Raw genomic sequence first — 19,290 nt, forward strand, 5'->3', positions numbered from 1 at the left:
GAACATCTTGCGCAACCGGGCCGGAGTGTAATACCACCTGGTCAATAACTTATACCCCGCCTCCTGATATTTGGAACAGGTGGAGGTTTTGTAAGTGAAGAAGAAAATCCGTTCCATTTGGTGATCCGAAAAAGAAAGGCCCAAGTCCTGCTCCCAGCGGGTGATATACAGTGGTTTGGAGGAGGGATCAGGCCCCGTCAGAAGACGATAGATCAGAGATATGGTATGGCGTAAAGGAGCGTCCGAGACACACAGCTCCTCAAAAGGCAAAAGGCGTCTAGCAAAAGAGGTCGCAGGCGGCAGGGACTGCAGAAAGTGAGCCAGCTGCACCTTTTGCCAGAAGGACAGCGCCTCGTAGGGAGTACTGGAGAAAAGGGTTTGCCTGGATACCCATCGCCCCCCAGCGATAAAGTGTCTGGCCTGATGGAAACCTCTGGTCTTCAGGGCACGGAAACCCTGATCCAGCAGACCTGGGGTGAAGTCCTGGTTCTCAATAACTGGGAACAGAGGAGAGGGTAGAGAGGCAATCAGGCCCTCACCGCAGATCCTGCGGCCCAGTCTCAGGGTAGCCCCCACAGTCGGGTGGTCGGACACACTTTTTGGTAGATCGGAAGTGCCCCACAAGAGGGATTCCGGAGGAACATCCCCCACATTCCGCTCAATCCTGATCCATTGCTTGAGGTGGCCATGGACGTGCCAGTCCACGATCCTGGCAAGGTGACAAGCAGCGTAATACAAGGCCGCATCCGGAAAGGCCATGCCACCACCTAGCTTGGGCATGCGGAGAACCTTAAGTGAAAGGCGGGGCGGGCCCCTCACCCAAAGAAACCTACGAAAGGCTTCATTTATTTTACGCAGGAAGACCGGGGGAACAGCGATTGGAAGGGCTTGCAGAACATATAGCAGACGAGGCATGACATTCATCTTAATAATGTTGCAGCGCCCAAACCAGGAGAACATCCCCTTCTGCCACCCCTCCAAATCTTTCCGAATCCGAGAGAGAAGAGGAGGGAAGTTGCATTCAAAGATGCGGTCGGGGCAGTTGGGGAGGAAAATACCCAAGTATTTTATGTGGGAAGAACTCCACTTAAAAGGGAAGTCCTCCCGGAGGAGATTCAACAACGCCGGGGTCATCGCAACGGGCAGTGCCTCAGATTTCTGATGGTTGATCTTGTAAAAAGAAAGGGCTTCATAAGCACGGAACTCCTTCAGTAGGTTAGGCAAGGAAATGAGCGGGTTAGTAAGGAAAAAGAGAAGGTCATCGGCGTAGGCCGCCACCTTCGGCGCAAACTGTGTATTAATGCTCACCCCAGTGATGTCAGCATTGGCCCTAATAGAACGCAGAAACGGTTCCAGGGTCAAAACAAAAATCAGGGGTGACAGGGGGCACCCCTGTCTAGTCCCATTTGAGATCCCCAACGGGTCAGATAGCAGGCCATTGATCTTAACACAAGCCGACGGGCGGGAGTAAATCGCCCGGATCCAAGACATCATGCGCTGTCCCAGTCCAATATGCTCCAGTGTTCCAACAAGGAAATCCCAGTTCACCCGATCAAACGCCTTTTCGGCGTCCGTCGAGAGGAGCAGCATAGGAATCTTCCGAGTCCACGCCAAAGTCAGCAAGTCCAGTGCTTTCGTAGTGTTGTCCCTCGCCTCCCTGGAAGGGACAAACCCCACCTGATCATCGTGGATCAACTGCGGGAGCAAAGGGGCCAGGCGGGACGCTAAGATTTTGGTAAACAATTTCAAGTCGACATTGAGGAGCGAGATGGGTCTGTAACTTTGGCAGAGGAGGGGGTCCTTGCCTTCCTTCGCTAGCACAGTGATGTGCGCACGGAGTGAGTCCACGGGGAACTCCGCTCCCATTCCTGACGCATTGTAGGCAGCCAGGAAGTGCGAGGAGAGAATATGCTCAAAACATTTATAGTAAGACAGAGTGTACCCGTCAGGTCCCGGTGCCTTGCCCCTTTGTGATTCCGCCAAGGCCCTCGAGAGCTCAGCAGGACATAGCGGCTCTTCTAGTCTCTCCAGGGCGTCCAGCGGGAGGCCGGGGAGGCCCGAAGCTTGTAGATACTCCTGAATCCTAGAGCGAAAAGCTTCTCGAGCAGGCTCGGTCGTGTCAGGGGCCAGATTGTACAGAGAGGCGTAGTAGCGGCGGAAGACCTCCGCTATGCGGTCCGTAGCCTGAACCTTCTGGTTCGGGGAGGAAAGGATTTCAGGTATGAACGTCTGCGCTCTCTGCTGCCGCAGTGCCCGAGCTAATATTTTGCCACATTTGTCCCCATGTTCATAGAAGACCTTCCGGCATTTAGCTAAGGAAGCCTTAGCTCTGAAAAGGGTCAGGGAGCGCAACTGCTCCCGAAGGACAGTCAGCTCCTGAAGGACGGATTGTGCCAGGGATCTCTTATGGGCGGCCTCCAGCGACTCTATTCGAAGGAGAAGTTCGTGCATCTGGCGGGCCCTATCTCGCTTGCGTTGAGAGCCGATTTTAATCAGCACCCCTCGCATATAACTCTTATGAGCCTCCCACACCATCAACGGGGGACTCTCCGGAAGGGCATTGGAGAGGAAGAACCGACTGAGTTCAAGCTGGAGCTCCTCCATCACTTTGGGGTCCTGGAGGAGACCGTCATTCAACCGCCACTGCCATTGCCTGGTCTCGGGGGTCCGTAAATCCAGTTCGAGAACCACAGGCGCGTGATCAGAGACCGTGATAGGGCCAATGGAAGAAGAAACTACACGACCCAACAGGGCCTGTGGGATCAGGAAATAGTCGATACGGGTATAGGAGTCATGGGGAGAGGAGTAAAAGGTGTAGTCTCGGGTCGACGGGTGGAGGACCCGCCAAACGTCTACAAGGTGGAAGGCGTGAAAGCCCTTTTTAAGGCGTTTAAGAGCAGCATAAGAGATGTGGGAGGCGCCTCTCGATGCATCCAGGACCGGGTCTAGGACAAAGTTAAGATCCCCTCCGAGGAGGACCTGGCCCTCCATAAAGTCGTGGAGCTGCGAAAGTAAAGGTTCGAGGCAAGAAATCTGTGCCGTGTTAGGTAAATAGATATTGGCAAGGGTGACCGGGACAGAACCCAGACAGCCCTTCACAAAGAGAGCCCTGCCAAATTCGTCACTCCACGAATCCAGGAACGTCCACGGAGCATGGTTACTGATCAAGATGCTGACCCCTCTGGATCTGGAATCAGGCGAACAACAATGATATACGGTGGGGAATCGCCGATTTCCCAGCTTTGGGAGTTTGGCGGATTTGAAATGGGTCTCCTGCAAGAAGCCGACATGGGCTCGAAGGCGATGGAGGTCAGTCAAAATGATGGAACGTTTTTCTGGAGTGTTAAGTCCCTTAACATTAAGGGATACTATACGGATTGGGTCTACCCGGGGGGCGGCCATCTCCACCCAGGGAACGGGGGGAAGAGGGGAAAAGGAGAAAAAAAAAAAAAAAAAAAAAAAAAAAAAAAAAAAGGGGGGGGGGGGAGAATGAGAGGAGAGAGAGGGGGCTAAAGGCAGATGAGAGGAAGCAAAAAAGAAAAAGGGGAGGAAAGGAGGCAAAAAGCTACCGTGCCAAAAGGCACACCGAGAACCAGTCTCGAATCGCCCGAGGTTCCAAACCCACCACCCTTAATGCGGGCGGAGTGTGGGGGACCGCGGTCGAAAAAACCCTATAGGGGGTACGGGGAAGGTCACAACTAGAGGAGGAAAGCGGTGACCGCTCCCCGCCATTCCCAACTCGGCAGGGAAAGAGAAACACAGGGCGATAAACCAACATAACGTATGAGCAAAAGAAACTAAAAAATAAATAAAGTAAATAGATACATAAATAAACCACAGTGTTCTCTCCTTCCCTTTCGTAGAAAAAATAAGAAGACAAACAAACACGAACGTCCGGTAACCAGTATAGCAGTAGAGAACATGTCCAGGAAAAATGACCAACAATGTATACGTAGAATATTGACAGCGAAGGCCGCCAGAGACGGCTCAGTCTGCGAGAGGCACGGGCCGCGACACCGGGGAGGACACGTTGGTCCCTGGGTCTGCGGCCCCACACGCGGCACCAAGTACATCAGTACACAAGTGAGAGGACCCCATGGGGAGGGGGAAGAAACATGAAGGAGAGGAAGGGGGAGGGGGGGAGAGGAAGGGCAAAAGGAAGGAAGGGGAAGGAAGGAGGGAGTGGTGAAAGAAAAGGAGGGGCGAAGGGGGAGAGGCGTAAGAGAGGAAGAGGGAAAGAGGGGGGAGAACATGACCAGGACGGGGAAGAAGGGGGGAAGGGGAGGAAGGGGAAGGGGGGAGGGGAGGGAGGGGGGAAGGAGGAGGGAGGGGGAGGGGGAAGAGGGAGGGGGGAAGGAGGAGGGAGGGGGAAGGGGAAGAGGGAGGGGGATGGGGGAGGGGGAGGGAGGAGGAAAACGGAAGGGAGGAGGAAAACAGAAAGGGAGGGGACAAGGGAAGGAGGAATGAGGGAGGCAGGGGACGGGGAGAACCCCGAGAGTGATCCCCACATGGCAGAGGGGAATCAGAAAATACATAAAAAGGGGAAAAACAGCTGCAAGAACATCCATGCCCTCGGTGCAACGCGGAGGGGTCACACCACCCGCGGGAGATAGCGGCAGAACATAAAACAAAAGGCCCGTGGTAAAATCGCGGGCCAGGTCGACACCCATCTCACACCGCACCGATGGCATCAGTCAAGTAGATATGTTGAAAAGTGCCAGGGAGCCTGGCTTAAGCAGCCATGCCACAGAAAGCGAGGACATGTGTAATCATACCCAGCCATTCCAAGACCCTGAGAGCAGTCCATCCCCCAACCCCACCCAGGAGGGGGCCCGCCACACCAGCAGGAGGAGCCCCGTGGGCTGGGGGAGAGACCACCCCCCCACCACGCCATATAGAAGAACACCCCCTGTGGACCACAGAAAAGAAGGAAGGGAGGGAAAGGAGGGGAGGGAAAGGAGGGGAGGGAAAGGAGGGGAGGGGAGGGGGAGGGGAGGGGGAGGGGGAGGGAAAGGAGGGGAGGGGGGGGAAGGGAAAGGAGGGGAAGGGGGGGGAAGGGAAAGGAGGGGAGGGGAGGGGAGGGGAGGGGAGGGGGAGGGGAGGGGAGGGGAGGGGAGGGGGAGGGAAAGGAGGGGAGGGGAGGGGAGGGAAAGGAGGGGAGGGGAGGGGGAGGGAAAGGAGGGGAGGGGAGGGGGAGGGAAAGGAGGGGAGGGGGAGGGAAAGGGGGGGAGGGAAAGGGGGGGAGGGAAAGGAGGGGAGGGGGAAGGGAAAGGAGGGAGGGGAAGAAGGAACAGCAAGGGGCTAAACGGCAGGGAGGGGAGAGACAAGTGCAAAGGAACAGGAGGTGGAGCACAAGGCAAAAAACTGGGACACCCCCTCCACCCCTGAGAAGGGACAGTAGAGAAAGAGCAAGTGACAGTGGTCCCAGCAGGGTGCTCAGCACATTACCCCCATAACACAGACACCCCACAGCCCCACAGTAAAGCAGCACTCCACCCTCCCCCTCCCTCAGCTCCCGAGGAAGCCGTCCACGATATGCAGTTCTTGGAAACAAGCACGGCTACCTTCCCGGAGAAGCAGCATGTCTGGAGCCATAGCAGTGGGGAGCCGGGAGGAGGGACATAGTAAGAAACGGAGCAGGGTCGGTCAGCCAGCAATGGGCAGCGGTTTAGACATCACGGGAGGGGGGGGGGGGCAGCATGCATCCACGATGGCAGTCCCGGGAGAGGAAAAACAGGGGTGACAGCCGGCAGAGGGGCGGGGGGGTCCGGAGCCGGCGGGAAGATCACGGGGAGACACCGAGTACACATGCCAGTCTCATCCATCAGCGGGCAGCAAAATGCAGCGGGGTCCGGGGCAAGGGAAGGGAGGAGAAGCAGGAGCAGGGATGGGGCCATACTCACGGACCAAGGCAGTCAGTAGGTTAGGTCTCAGGGGCCGCGACCTCCGGCCCTCTGGAGCTCCCTCGGGAACGCTGAGTAAGCCGGCGCTGTCTCCGCGGCAGGGGTTGGTCGGGTCGTCCAGGTCCCCGGCGGGGGTCTCGATCCGGGAGCCACGCCAGCCAGTCCGGCAGATCCACAGGAGGAATTCCAAGAAACTCGAACAGGGCAGGTAAGTCCGCATGTCTCCGAAGGGTGAAGGACGATCCAGCTTTCCTAACCGTGAGCTGTAGGGGGAATCCCCAGCGATAGGAGAGATCCGGACGTCTAAGCCGTTCCAGTAAGGGCTTCAGCATCGCCCTACGTTGCAGGGTGCCACGGGCTACATCCGGGAAAATTTGGATAGAAGCACCATCGAACTCCACCGGTCCCTTGGCCCAGGCCTCCCTCAGCACTCGCTCCTTGACGGGGTACCGGTGGAGGCGACAGATCACGTCCCTGGGTCTGGAAGGGTCCGACGACCGGGCACCCAGGGCGCGATGGACTCTGTCAAACTCAAAGGATGCCTGGGGTTCCTGAGGCATGACGAGGGATAGAATGGCCCGTACCGTCTCCAGAAGGTCCTCGGGACCGGTAGCTTCTGGGATGCCGCGGAGCCGCAAGTTATTCCGGCGGCTCCGGTTCTCGAAGTCCTCCATTCGGAGCTGGTGGGCGGCTAGAGCGTCACTGTGGGAGGCCTGAGACTGTTCCAGAGCGGACACCCGTGCCTGGAGGTCACTAACTGTTGCTTCACCCGCCGACAAGCGGGTATCCAGCTGAGCCACTTCCCCGCCGAGCTGCTGAAAGTCCCGCTTGTGCTGTTCCGCCACTTGAGCGACTATGGCCTCCATGTCGGCCCTGGTCGGCAGCGCCCGGAGAAGAGTCCATAGCTCCTTGGTATCGCCGATCTGCACCTCCGACGGAGGATGAGAGGTAGGAGGTGCGCTGCCGGAGGCCATGGGTGATACAGCCTGTGGAAGAGAGGGCCCTTGACCAGGAGAGGAGGCAGCCGGGGGTCCCAGGCCCACACGTGGTTGCAGAGACAGGGCCTTTGGTGTCGGGCTCCTAGAGTCCGGGAAGAAGGAGCGGATAGGGGTAGTCGATGCCGCCCTGGAAGACGGTGCAAGTGCAGGCTTGGTCTTCCTACGTTTACGGACGCTCATATCAGCAGATAACTACCAAGAATTGCCGAGAAGGGAGGCTGGGGAGCGGGAGCACCATGTAAAAGCGTCCTCACACCGCCATGCCCAAGCCACGCCCCCGGTAATCAGTTTTTAAAAGGTTTTTATACCACTTAACATTTGTTTTTCTTGATAGAAAATGGAATTTTAATTATTACATTTCATAATACCATCTACTGGCAATCATTGTATGCACCTTATTTCTTCACCAATATTATTCTCTGAATGTTCGTTTGTACCAATATTATAGGAAGATTTCACCTTTCTTTGTCCCTGCCTTCGGAGGTGGAAGGGTTTTGTTTGCTTTTTCCATGCTTAGGTGCACATACTTGGTACTTGGTTTTCTTTAGACTACAAAATTTACAAAAGTGCTTCTTTTTCCAGTGCCAAGAAATTTGACAAATCTGGATTAATGACCTGTAGATCGTGAAATACCATCTATTCTATTTTCAGTATTCCCCAGTACAAAGATGTGGTCTTTGGTTTGTGTCTGCTCTTCCTATAATGGTCTTCAGTGGCACATTAAACCCAATTGAACTTTAAGTTTAAATCAGCTAAATACATTCCAGGTTTATCAAAACAACAGGCGTGCAAAGTCTAGTGGTAAAGTTTGTCCACTGCCAGCATGCTACAGAGAGTGACTCTTGCGCTCTGTGGGGAAGTGGTGATCTCTTTGACACACCTTTTTGGTATCACTGCCAGAGCTGTCCAATCAGCAGGAAGCATGAGCCTCGCTGACTGCAGAGCTAAAGGTCTGACTCATTAGGGGCATGTCTGACCTCTACAAAGAGACCCATGATTTCACACAGAGAGCAAGGACCCTACTATGCAGCTGCTGGCAGGGGATATGTAGGTGTGGTAAAGCACGTTGTGGCAGAATAACGCTCTCAGTCCCAGTACATTCAAAGAACTTGTGTTGAAATAATGTGGAAACAGTTGACAAATAACCTTGTGGGAAAGCTGCCTAACCGGGAACACTCACAGTTCCAGCTGGGTGTAGAGAGCAAAAACGTGGCCTGGCCATCTTGTGCAAAACAGGCAGGTGTACAGAGAGATTCTGAACCCTATGCTTTCCCTCCTCATCAGGAACCAATCCCTGCCACTAGTACTTTTCTTAACAGGCAGGGTACTTGTCCCTACTCTACCAACCAGCAAATGAACACCAAACCTGGAAATCAGGGCCTTAAAAAGGCTCTGCCTGGACAAATATGACTGCCAGAGTCACATGGAGCGGCAGCATCCAATTGGATACTTGCTTAGTTACCCAGGAAACCATAGAGGAACTATGTTCCTTCTGACTTCCTCTCCAACTGCAGTGGAGAAAGTAGACTGCACTTGCCTACAGACAGGCTTTTCAACTGGCTGCTTTAGAAAGAAAACAAACAGTGAGACATGAAATGCCTTTTGTTTTGGTACATCTGGAGTGTTTTCAACTGTGGAAGTTCACCCTTGAATTACCTTATAATTACTCTATGAGCATTAAACAGCCATATAACACATGTATCTTGATAAACACATTGCACCATGTTTGACTTCTGTTGTCCACCAATCAGCATCACAAACTGCTAAATAGTGTTGGGCGAACAGTTTGGCCCGAAATTGGGCCGAACAATTGCCTGTTCAACCATTTGCTGAACACCCGAATCTGCAGGGTGTTCACCAAGTGTTCGCCCCACCAAACACCCTGTAATTCACTGCATGCTGCCCAATGCAATGTGCTTTGCCCAGTCAGGGTACAGTGTAAGATGGTTGTTAAAGAGCGGGGCCGGGAAGCCAGCTGCAGCATCCTTAACAACTGATGAGGTTTCGCCGTTGACAGCTGAATAAAAAAAAAAATGTCGTTAAAAAAAAATAAAAAAAATCACCTTGTTAATGGGGACAAGAGTCTCTTCCTGACAACCGTGGGCTATGGTTGTCAGGATCTGTGGGCGGGGGGCTTAACAAGGGGGCCCCTAGATCCCGCCACCCCCCCCCCCATGTGAATGTGTATGGGGTACATAGTAGAGCTGCATGATTCTGGATAAAATGAGAATCACGATTTGTTTGCTTAGAATAAAGATCACGATTCTCCCACAATTCTTGGTGTAACATCATCTTTTACATTATACAAAAAAATTGGGCTAACTTTACAGTTTCGTTTTTTTTTTAATTAATTGAAAGGTATTTTTTTGCCCAAAAAAATGTGTTTTAAGGACTTCTGCGCAAATACAGTGTGACATAAAAGATTGCAACAATCGCCATTTTATTCTCTAAGGTCTCTGCTAAAAAAAATACATATAATGTTTGGGGGTTCTAAGTAATTTTCTAGCAAAAAATACTGATTTTAACTTGTAAGCAACAAATGTCAGAAAAAGGCTTAGTGCCGGTTCACACATATGCGATGTCAGACATTGCATGTGATTTGCACCACACTGCTGTGCAAATCACACGCAATGTCCATGCGATGTGAATTCAGCCATGCAGATTGCATGGCTGAATTTGCATCGCATTTGGACCAAAGTCGCATAGGACCCTTTCTTTGGTCTGCACCACAATCAGATGACATGGGTGTTCACATCTATGAAATCCGATATTTGCACATATTGCACTGCGATATGTGAACTAATCTGGGGGTGTTGTTAACTTTGTATTAACGCTCCAAGCGGTGTGATATGGCAGTGTGAACTGCCTGTGAGTCAGGTGCGATGCGGGAACCCTGCGAATCCACTGCGGGTTCCTGCATCACACCACTGTGAACCAACACTTAGTCTTTAAGTGCCCGTTCACATTATTGCGGCTGCGGCGATCGCATGTAATTCGGAGCGCACTGCTCCTTCATTACATGCGATCTGATGTGCGGATGCAAATTCAGCCATACACTTTGTATGGCTGAATTCGCACTGTATCTGCACCAAACTCGCACATGACCCTTTTTTTCAGCCACATCAGGATCGGATCGCACAGTGGTTCACCCCCCCTTTTTTTTTTTTTTCTTTTTTTTTCCCCAAGTTGACTGGGGGTTGGGTTCATGGAGGAGGAGATGTTTCAAGAATTCTATAATCAAGAATGTAGATTGTGGTAGACTTATTTAGGAGTGAAGAGATACGTAATTGAAGACTGTGTAAAAGACTGTGTTTGTGTTAATATTGATGCAAAATTTCAATAAAAAACTTAATTGAAAGGAAAAAAAAGAGAAAAATAACATGTTTAGATTTCAGGCCTAATAACTGATTCCTTACACTCTGTATTTTAAGGGATTAGCTGGCCTTTACACAGAACTTTTGTCTATAAAAAATGTAATTGACGCTGTGATAAAAAAAATAATAATAATAATTAAAAATAAATAAATGAATAAAAGGCAAACACATGGGAAATATTGATATTCTGTAAGGTTGACAGCTTCCCAATGTTCACAGTCCTGCCTCAAACTTGTTCTGCACAGTGTAACCAATTTAGTGTCTGACACTGTTGTGTTATTAATATGATTCATTACAGGGCTGTATTCAATCAAATCTTGTTGGCGTGTTGGGATATACACCCATGCCTGTAATATGACTCCCAGTATTCGTATAATCCAATTATCTCATTAGACTCACCACATAATATTCATTTGGGTATCAGTGCTGGGTTCATGAGTTCATTTAGTGTTAGGGGATACGTCCTAGGACAACACAGCTAATCACGTGAATATCTGGCTCTAAGGCCAGTTCTCCCGAGTGTTATCATAAGCAGATCTACGCTGTGACCTCCGTTACCCTGAAAAGCTCTTGATATAAAGGGAGACAGTGGGAAAGTATTACACTCATAATGTAAATAGAAATAGATGCCTTTAGACAAAAGGACGAATAAGGCTTCTCAGAGGCAGCAAGCTGAGAGTTTCCCAACAAAGTTGTCTTTGATGACTTGGCAAAGCCTCTGGAATAACCAGTGCCAATGTGAAAATACCAGAATGGATCTGGGGGCACAATCACCAGACACCACCTTAGCAATGCTTCTAATTATTAACATATATAGAATGGGATTGGTGCAGCGATAACACAATTGAATCCACAGTCCATACAAATGTTCAAATGGATCAAATACAAAAGTGCAGTAAACAAAAGTTCATCAGAGAGTGCTCCAATAAAGAAGGGAAACTGTCCACCACTTCAAACTTGGAAAAAGCCCCGAGTGCAGGAACCGCCACCAAGATAATAAATGGCCTCTTACCAAATTGCAATGACCCCCATTACAAGGATCAAAGACAGCCTGTGTGATCAAATCAGTGCCCAGATCGACATGTATCGATTCCCAGTGTTCCCTCAGCAGCTCCGACCGGAACAAGTGAACATAAGGAAAAGAGGGACAACTCCAATAGTGAAGTACGTTCACAGGTTTATTCAGTAAAAGCAGAGTGGCAACTCACGTTTGCATGAAGAAATCACAGCATGTCTCGAAGCTATACTCTCAGAACCTTTGTTTCCAACCAATAAAATGGCCGCCGTGTTGGAAACAAAGGTTCTGAGAGTATAGCTTCGAGACATGCTGTGATTTCTTCATGCAAACGTGAGTTGCCACTCTGCTTTTACTGAATAAACCTGTGAACGTACTTCACTATTGGAGTTGTCCCTCTTTTCCTTATGTTCACTTGTTCCGGTCGGAGCTGCTGAGGGAACACTGGGAATCGATACATGTCGATCTGGGCACTGATTTGATCACACAGGCTGTCTTTGATCCTTGTAATGGGGGTCATTGCAATTTGGTAAGAGGCCATTTATTATCTTGGTGGCGGTTCCTGCACTCTGGGCTTTTTCCAAGTTTGAAGTGGTGGACAGTTTCCCTTCTTTATTGGAGCACTCTCTGATGAACTTTTGTTTACTGCACTTTTGTATTTGATCCATTTGAACATTTGTATGGACTGTGGATTCAATTGTGTTAGCGCTGCACCAATCCCATTCTATATTGCTATTTAGATCTGGTATTTCTGATTCTAGATCAGGTGCTGGCTGCTTTCATTTGGTCTGTTGACTTTTTATTCATGTATGTTTTTATCTTTACATTTTAGCGCAGCAATATCCCCATTTTTATAATTATTAACATATGTCATAGATCACTTACAGTAAGTTACAGATGTCATATGTCACTACAAAGATATCCCCAAGTATCACCTGTTTAACTGATGACTGGTAGAAGAGCAAGTCCTACTTAACACAGGTCATAAGATATTACCCTGTCACTTGCTTGAATTGTTGCAACTCTTTTTTTCTCAAGACATCAATTACTAAACTGCAGTAGGACCTCCTGGACATTGCCCATTTGTACCAACACAACCACATATTCCACAACATCTCCAAATGCTAGATTTTTTGATTGCACTGTGCTGACCTTACAATCCTGTATAAGCAGGCTTTTTAAACCAATACAGGCTTTAAAAGAAGAACTCTTGATCCTCTAGGAAAAACTTCCTAATTGACTCTCATGCTCACACTGATAAAGGGAAAGTCCAAGAAGAGCCCTTTCTACATACTGCCGTTACCAGTAAAAAGGTACATTGTATTTCAGCATGAGTGCTGCTGTTGGGAGCGCAAGCACAGGCTGTGTGGCTCTGGACAGGGCTGCACAGTGAAGATCGCTGAATCGAGGACAAAGGTAAGTATTTCTTCAGATGGGCTGCACTCGGGGGTGTGGGCATGCCTTAAAAGACAATTTTACAATCTACGGCCACCCTTCCAAGTTCCAATAACAAAAGATATGTTGCTGGAATCTCCTGCTTTCATCAGAAAATATAAGTATTGTAGTTGTAGAACTTTGAGGGGATCCTGCTTGTTCAGCAATGCCCTTACCAAACAAACTTTAATTTAGCATTATACACATATTCATGTTATGGTGACACTTTGGGGTTGACATACTAAAACTGGAGATTGCAAAATCTTGTGCAGTTGTGCGTGGTAGCCATTCAGCTTCTAACCTCAAGTGTTGTAAAAAAAACCTGTTATACTTACACTCTCTGTGTAATGGTTTTTACAGAGCAGCCCCAATCCTCTTCTTGTTAGGTTCCCAGCAGGCACTCTGAGCCCCTCCTCCCTCCCCCCTGCTGAGTTCCCCATAGCAAGCCATATTCATGTGTGTTAGCTTTCGAGCCCCGCTCTGTGTGTCCACTGACACACAGAACGGGGCTCAGCTCCGCCCTCGGTCCCTTCTTACTGGTTCCTGTGGTTGACAGAAGCAGGGGCCAATGGCTCCCACTGCTACATGTCAGCTATTGAGGAGCGAGAGACCCGGAAGAGCCGCTGCTCTCGTCAGCATTGCTGGATTGAGATAGGACTCAGGTAAGTATTGGAGAGGGTGCTGAGGGGGGTGCTGCACACTGAAGTTTTTGTACCTTCATGCATAGGAAACCTTCAGCCTTTACAACCACTTTAAGCTTGTTAAATTAAGCTTTGACAAAAAAAAACAGGAAGCTGCACCAGTTTTGGTTTCTCCAGTCTTAGTAAATTAATCCCTTAGTGTTTACTGCAGTAATGGCCTGATTAGGGGAAGGTCAGGTGAAGTAAAATAATATGATGTGTGATTCAACCAGCTCAGGTCCATCCATTTATACTGAAACCAACCACTCCTATTATAAGTACATAGTAATTATATTTAGAAACTTTTGAATGTTATCTGTTTCTGAATGCATAAAAAGTTAACATAAACCTCCCTTAGTTAGTTGCAATGTTGGCTGTTTTGCAATTAAGTGATGAAAGCCATCTGTTGTGGAGCCACATTAGCTATTTAGTGCCGAGATGCAGTAGTGCCAACACTGGAGCACATATGCAACCTAATGCTACTTGGCCATTTTGTTGGCTGTAGGAAGGTGGGGCTGAAATTGCATTGCTATGTAAGGTCTGCACCCTCAATACAAAATGTATGTGTGCAAAGGTGGATACTAACAATTTGTAGGGGACAAATGCCAAGCCAACCCAATATCTATACCCATGTGCGCTAGTTAGAATTCAATAAATGAAATTGACATCCGTCTTTCTTCTGGCCATACCTTAAACCATCTTAAACACAATTTGTCAAAACCACATTTTATTTGAAAGTTTTGACTAAAGTTTCTTGTGTATACACTACAGAAACCTTATATATTATCACCTTCCTAAAAAAAATTGCACAGTCATACAGTATCTCACAAAAGTAAGTAAACCCCTCACATTTATGTACATATTGTATTCTATCTTTTCATGTGACAACACTGAAGAAATGACACTTTGCTACAATGTAAAGTAGTGAGTGTACAACTTGTATAACAGTGTAAATTTGCTGTCCCCTCAAAATAACTCAACACACAGCCATTAATGTCTTAACCGCTGGCTACAAAAGTGAGTATACCCCTAAGTGACAATGTCCAAACTGGGCCCAAAGTGCCATTTTCCCTCCCCAGTGTCATGTGTTACAAGGTCTCAGGTGTGAACGGAGAGCAGGTGTGTTAAGCTTGGTATTATCGCTCTCACTCTCTCATACTGGTCACTGGAAGTTCAACATGGCACCTCAGGGCAAAGAACTCTCTGAGGATCTGAAAAAAAGAATTGTTGTTCTACATAAAGATGGCCAAGACCCTGAAACTGGGCTGCAGCTCGATGGCCTAGACCATACAGCAGTTTAACAGGACAGGTTCTATTCAGAACAGGCCTCGCCATGGTCGACCAAAGAAGTTGAGTGCACGCGCTCAGCGTCATATCCAGAGGTTGTCAGTGCTGCCAGCATTGCTGCAAAGGTTTAAGGGGTGGGGGGGTCAGCCTGTCAGTGCTCAGGCCATATGCCGCACACTGCATTAAATTGGTCTGCATGGCTGTCGTCCCAGAAGGAAGCCTCTTCTAAAGATGATGCACAAGAAATCCTGCAAACAAGCAGACTAAGAACATGGATTGCTGGAACAATGTCCTGTGGTCTGATGCGACCAAGAAAACATTTTTAGTTCAGATGGTGTGTGATGTTCAGATGTGTGGTGGCACTGACCCAGGTGAAGAGTACAAAGACTCCGCACCTGTGTTGCCTACAGTCAAGCATGGTGGTGGGAGTGTCATGGTCTGGGCCTGCATAAGTGCTGCCGGCACTGGGGAGCTACAGTTCATTGAGGGAACTATGAATGCCAACATGTACTGTGACATACTGAAGCAGAGCATGATCCCCTCCCTTTGGAGACTGGGCCACAGGGCAGTATTCCAAGATGATAGCGACCCCAATCACACCTCCAAGGCGACCACTGCCTTGCTAAAGAAGCTGAGGGTAAAGGTGATGGACTGACCAAGCATGTTTCCAGACCTAAACCCTATTGAGCATCTGTGGGGCATCCTCAAATGGAAGGTGGAGGAGCGCAAGGTCTCTAACCCCCACCAGCTCCGTGATGTCGTCATGGAGGAGTGGAAGAGGACTCCAGTGGCAACCTGTGAAGCTCTGGTGAACTCCATGCCCAAGAGGGTTAAGGCAGTGTTTTAAAATAATAGTGGCCACACAAAATATAGTCACTTTGGGCCCAATTTGGACATTTTAACTTAGGTGTGTACTCAGTTTTGTTTCCAGCCGTTTAGTCATTAATGGCTGTGTGTTTAGTTGTTTTGAGGGGACAACAAATTTACACTGCTATACAAGCTGTACACTCACTACTTTACATTGTAGCAAAGTGTTATTTCTTCAGTGTTGTCACATGAAAATATATAATAAAATATTTACAAAAATGTGAGGGGTGTACTCACTTTTGTGAGATACTGTATATACAGTATAAATACAGTCAGTCTCAAATGGCTCTCCTATGCCTAAAAAATTGGTCTAACAAGCAAAAATGTCTATAAAGCAACTTGAAGTAAAAATGGCTGCTGCTATTCCTATAAATCCAAGATAAGGTCCCTTGCATATATCTTCTTGTCACAGTGTCTTTTGAGACTAATGTAACTCAGGTCAGCAGCCACAGATAAGATGTCTTCGTGGCATGTACAATGTGTATGTTCTTATTGGGTTTATCATCATTTTTATCTTTCACATTTTTTTTTTCTGTGCTAGTGCTATTATGTACTGTTGTATACTGAATGTTAAACTGCTTGTTTCAGTTCTATTTTGCCACCATGCTTACCATCACAATTGTATGGTTTGTCTCCTCACAGGTGACCCAGAATCTGATGAATTTAAAGAGGACACAGTGTGAATCTGTCCCCTCAGGCTATGGAAACCTATTCACCATTAGTGAACCCTATGAAGCTGGAGATAGATATCTTCAGTTCGTTGTGAGCCTGCCACGCAAGCATACTGAACCAGAAAGATTCTCCTTCCAGGAGTACATCCCTGCAGGCCAGAGGTGATGTCACCAGACCCTTGGGGAGGATGCTGGACATTCAATTTTAGTTACATACTTAATGGTCAACTTGTTGTGTATCATTTAGTTGGGTTTTGACCCAGGGCAGGAAATTTGCATTCAGATGACAAAACAGCTCTGATAGGTGGAATAGGATTATAGCCTGCATACTAGCCTTAGTTTGTTACCAGCAATATTGTTTTCAGGAGCCAACCAGGGACAAATAGGTAGAAGTGGTTGCGGTGATGATATACCAGACCAGACATACTGTACATGTATAATCAGATCATAGAATACAGGAAGAAGATTAGCATTTTGTCATAACCTTCTGGCACTGTCCTATAACATAGCTAGGTGTGCACATATTTTCTCATGTAGATGTGTATATATAGACTCTTGACAACTTGGTAAGAAAGAATTATTACACTTCTACTTCTACTGTATCCTAGCTTTACCCACCACCTGCAATCCTTAAAATGATGTCCCAACTTAAAGACCATGATTGTTTATTCATTTTAAAGGATCGGGCCAACCGAAAGAGATATTTTCATTATACAGAGAGCATAGTGGGATAGGTCAGTCCCTGGTTTCCCTGGCTCTTGTCCACCTGGGAGTTATGTGTGTTCAACACCAATGTTATATGTTGCTACACCACCTGTTGCCTTCTTCATGATTTAGAGAAAATTAAAAAAAAAAATGTTGGCTGAAATTTCGACTGATTTAAGCAGGATCAACAGAGTTCAATTGAAAAACTGAAGGAGGCATGTGGAAAATTGTTGGCTAAGCAGTGACTGCAGATAATTACAGTTTATGTAGTTTAGCAGCTACTGGTACTGGCAGTCTGAATATGATAGTCAGCAGGGAAGATTCCTCCATCCATACTGTCTAGCATGGATAGAGAAATATATGACTGTGTAGCACTGTCCCCGTAGGGTTTGCTGTGTGATGACTTGTTGGGCCTCCTCTGATTACCTGCAGACCGTTACTTAGGGTACAGTTCACACATTCATTCTTACTCCCAATGGCTTGTTACTCAATAAACAGTCCAGGGGTGTTGGTTTTTTGTATTTATTGTTGAACTTGGATGGGAGAAGGAAATAGTGGGATACTCCAAATGGAGCTATTTAGAGGTGATAAGGACAACTCTCACTTGGCCTCACCAGGTTACTTGTGGAAGCACTCACACTTCTTTAACCATAATGCCACATGTACAGAAAGGGTTAATCCTTGCTCTTTCTCCAGCAACAGACTTGATGAACCTTCATTATCTTCAGGATACTCTCTAGCATCCCCATAACTGACACCTGTCCACTGACTCTTCTACCTGCAGGGATGGCCCCCCTCAGGTTAGGCCCCTTGACACAGATCTGTACTCACTGTATGTAGAATCAGATCCTTCCAGTGTCTCCTTCCAGTCAGCTCTACAGGACCTCTGGGTTCAGTTCCTCTCTAGCTCTTTTGGCCCTCAGGTCAACCACCTGAGGCCGCATGGCAAATTCTACAGAGGGGGAGGCAGCTGCCCCCTCCCTCCGGATCTCCTCTCTATAGCTGAAAAAACCGTGAGCACATGTGCACTTGGCATTTATACAGTATCCCAGCATGCGTTGAGGCACTTTCCTCTGCCAATCACCAGGGCTGTACTAAATGCCTGTGCACTCATTTGTCAGGTTTCCTCCCACTGTCCAATATGCCTCCCTATTGGACCAGTGTGAAACACTTCAGACAAACTGAGCTGCACCTGAACACAATGAGCAGACCTCACTAACAGATCCTGCTCTGTGGTAGGCAGAGAACAATATAGATTTACTTCCAATCCTTCTGGTAAGCAGAAAGAATCCAAAACTATACTCTCCTTCTCTAGCACCTACCTAGGAGGGCGCTACAACTGTATGGCTAGCCTAAGATCTTTCAAAATTCAGGAAGTGTTACTGCTGTTAAATTACAGATCTTTAGAAAGTTTGTTGACAAAGAGAAGCCAGCTGGGGATCTGTCATTTAGCAGCGGCCATGCTGTTTGTAAACAATATATGTCACTTTTTGGTCCGGTTCACACTAATGCGATGCGGGAAGGCTGCGAATCCGCAGCCTGTTCCCGCATCGCACACGCACCCCCGGCAGTTCACACTGCCATATGCAATACGCTGGGGGTGTCAATGTAATCTTAACGACACCCCCAGTTTGATCGCATATCGCAGTGCGATCGTGCAGTTCGCACAGGATCGGATCGCACAAGTGTGAACCGCTGTGCGATCCGATCCTGATGCGGCTGGAAAAAAGGGTCCTGTGCGTGTTTGCTGCGGCTGCGGTGCGAATTTAGCCATACAAAGTGTATGGCTAAACTCGCACCGCACAGCCGATCGCATGTAATGAAGGAGCAGTGTGCTCCGACATTACATGCGAACCCCGCACACGCATCAGTGTGAACCGGGGCTAAAGACCTCATTCACATGGGTTTACTGATCCGAACACCCTTGCAAAGGATGTCTTTACCTGGACAGGATGCACAGGTGTTCTGTGCAGCCGCGTGCAGACAGCCTGGTTAAATTGAATGACGGGGGGCAGCTGCACAGGTCTGCAGGGATCTCCAAGCACATCTTAAACTGTACATCAGTATGGGACAGATGCACAGATAAGAATGCAGTCTGTCTGGTTCTCCCATGTGAATGAGGCCCAAAAGGACTATATTATACTGCTACCTGACTTCACAGGCAGCTTGAAGGCATCCCACAAGCAAGTTATATGAAGGATTTGTACATTTTCCATGTTGCTCCTCACACCACATTACAAGACCCTTCTTGCTTAGCTGTATTTTTTTTTTTTTTTTTGCATTGGCATGTCCCCCATGGCAGTGCCCAGCTACCCATCCATTTTTTTCTAACAGTTTGCAAATTAGACATAAAAGT

The 19,290-nt window shown here is 48.2% G+C and overlaps 1 protein-coding gene across 1 annotated transcript in view; it reads left to right on the top strand.

Moving 5' to 3' along the window:
• Positions 1-19,290, top strand: part of GMIP (GEM interacting protein) — a gene marked incomplete at its 3' end in the record, with an annotated part of 200,121 nt that overhangs the window by 133,307 nt on the left and 47,524 nt on the right. The window contains exon 12 of the mRNA XM_082253719.1: positions 16,201-16,391. Within this exon, the coding sequence (XP_082109845.1) occupies positions 16,201-16,391 (191 nt within the window). The remainder of the gene's footprint in view (positions 1-16,200; positions 16,392-19,290) is intronic.

This window comes from Pelophylax lessonae (assembly GCF_965119305.1).
Source record: "Pelophylax lessonae genome assembly, chromosome: 4".
Taxonomy (NCBI): Eukaryota; Metazoa; Chordata; class Amphibia; order Anura; family Ranidae; genus Pelophylax; species Pelophylax lessonae.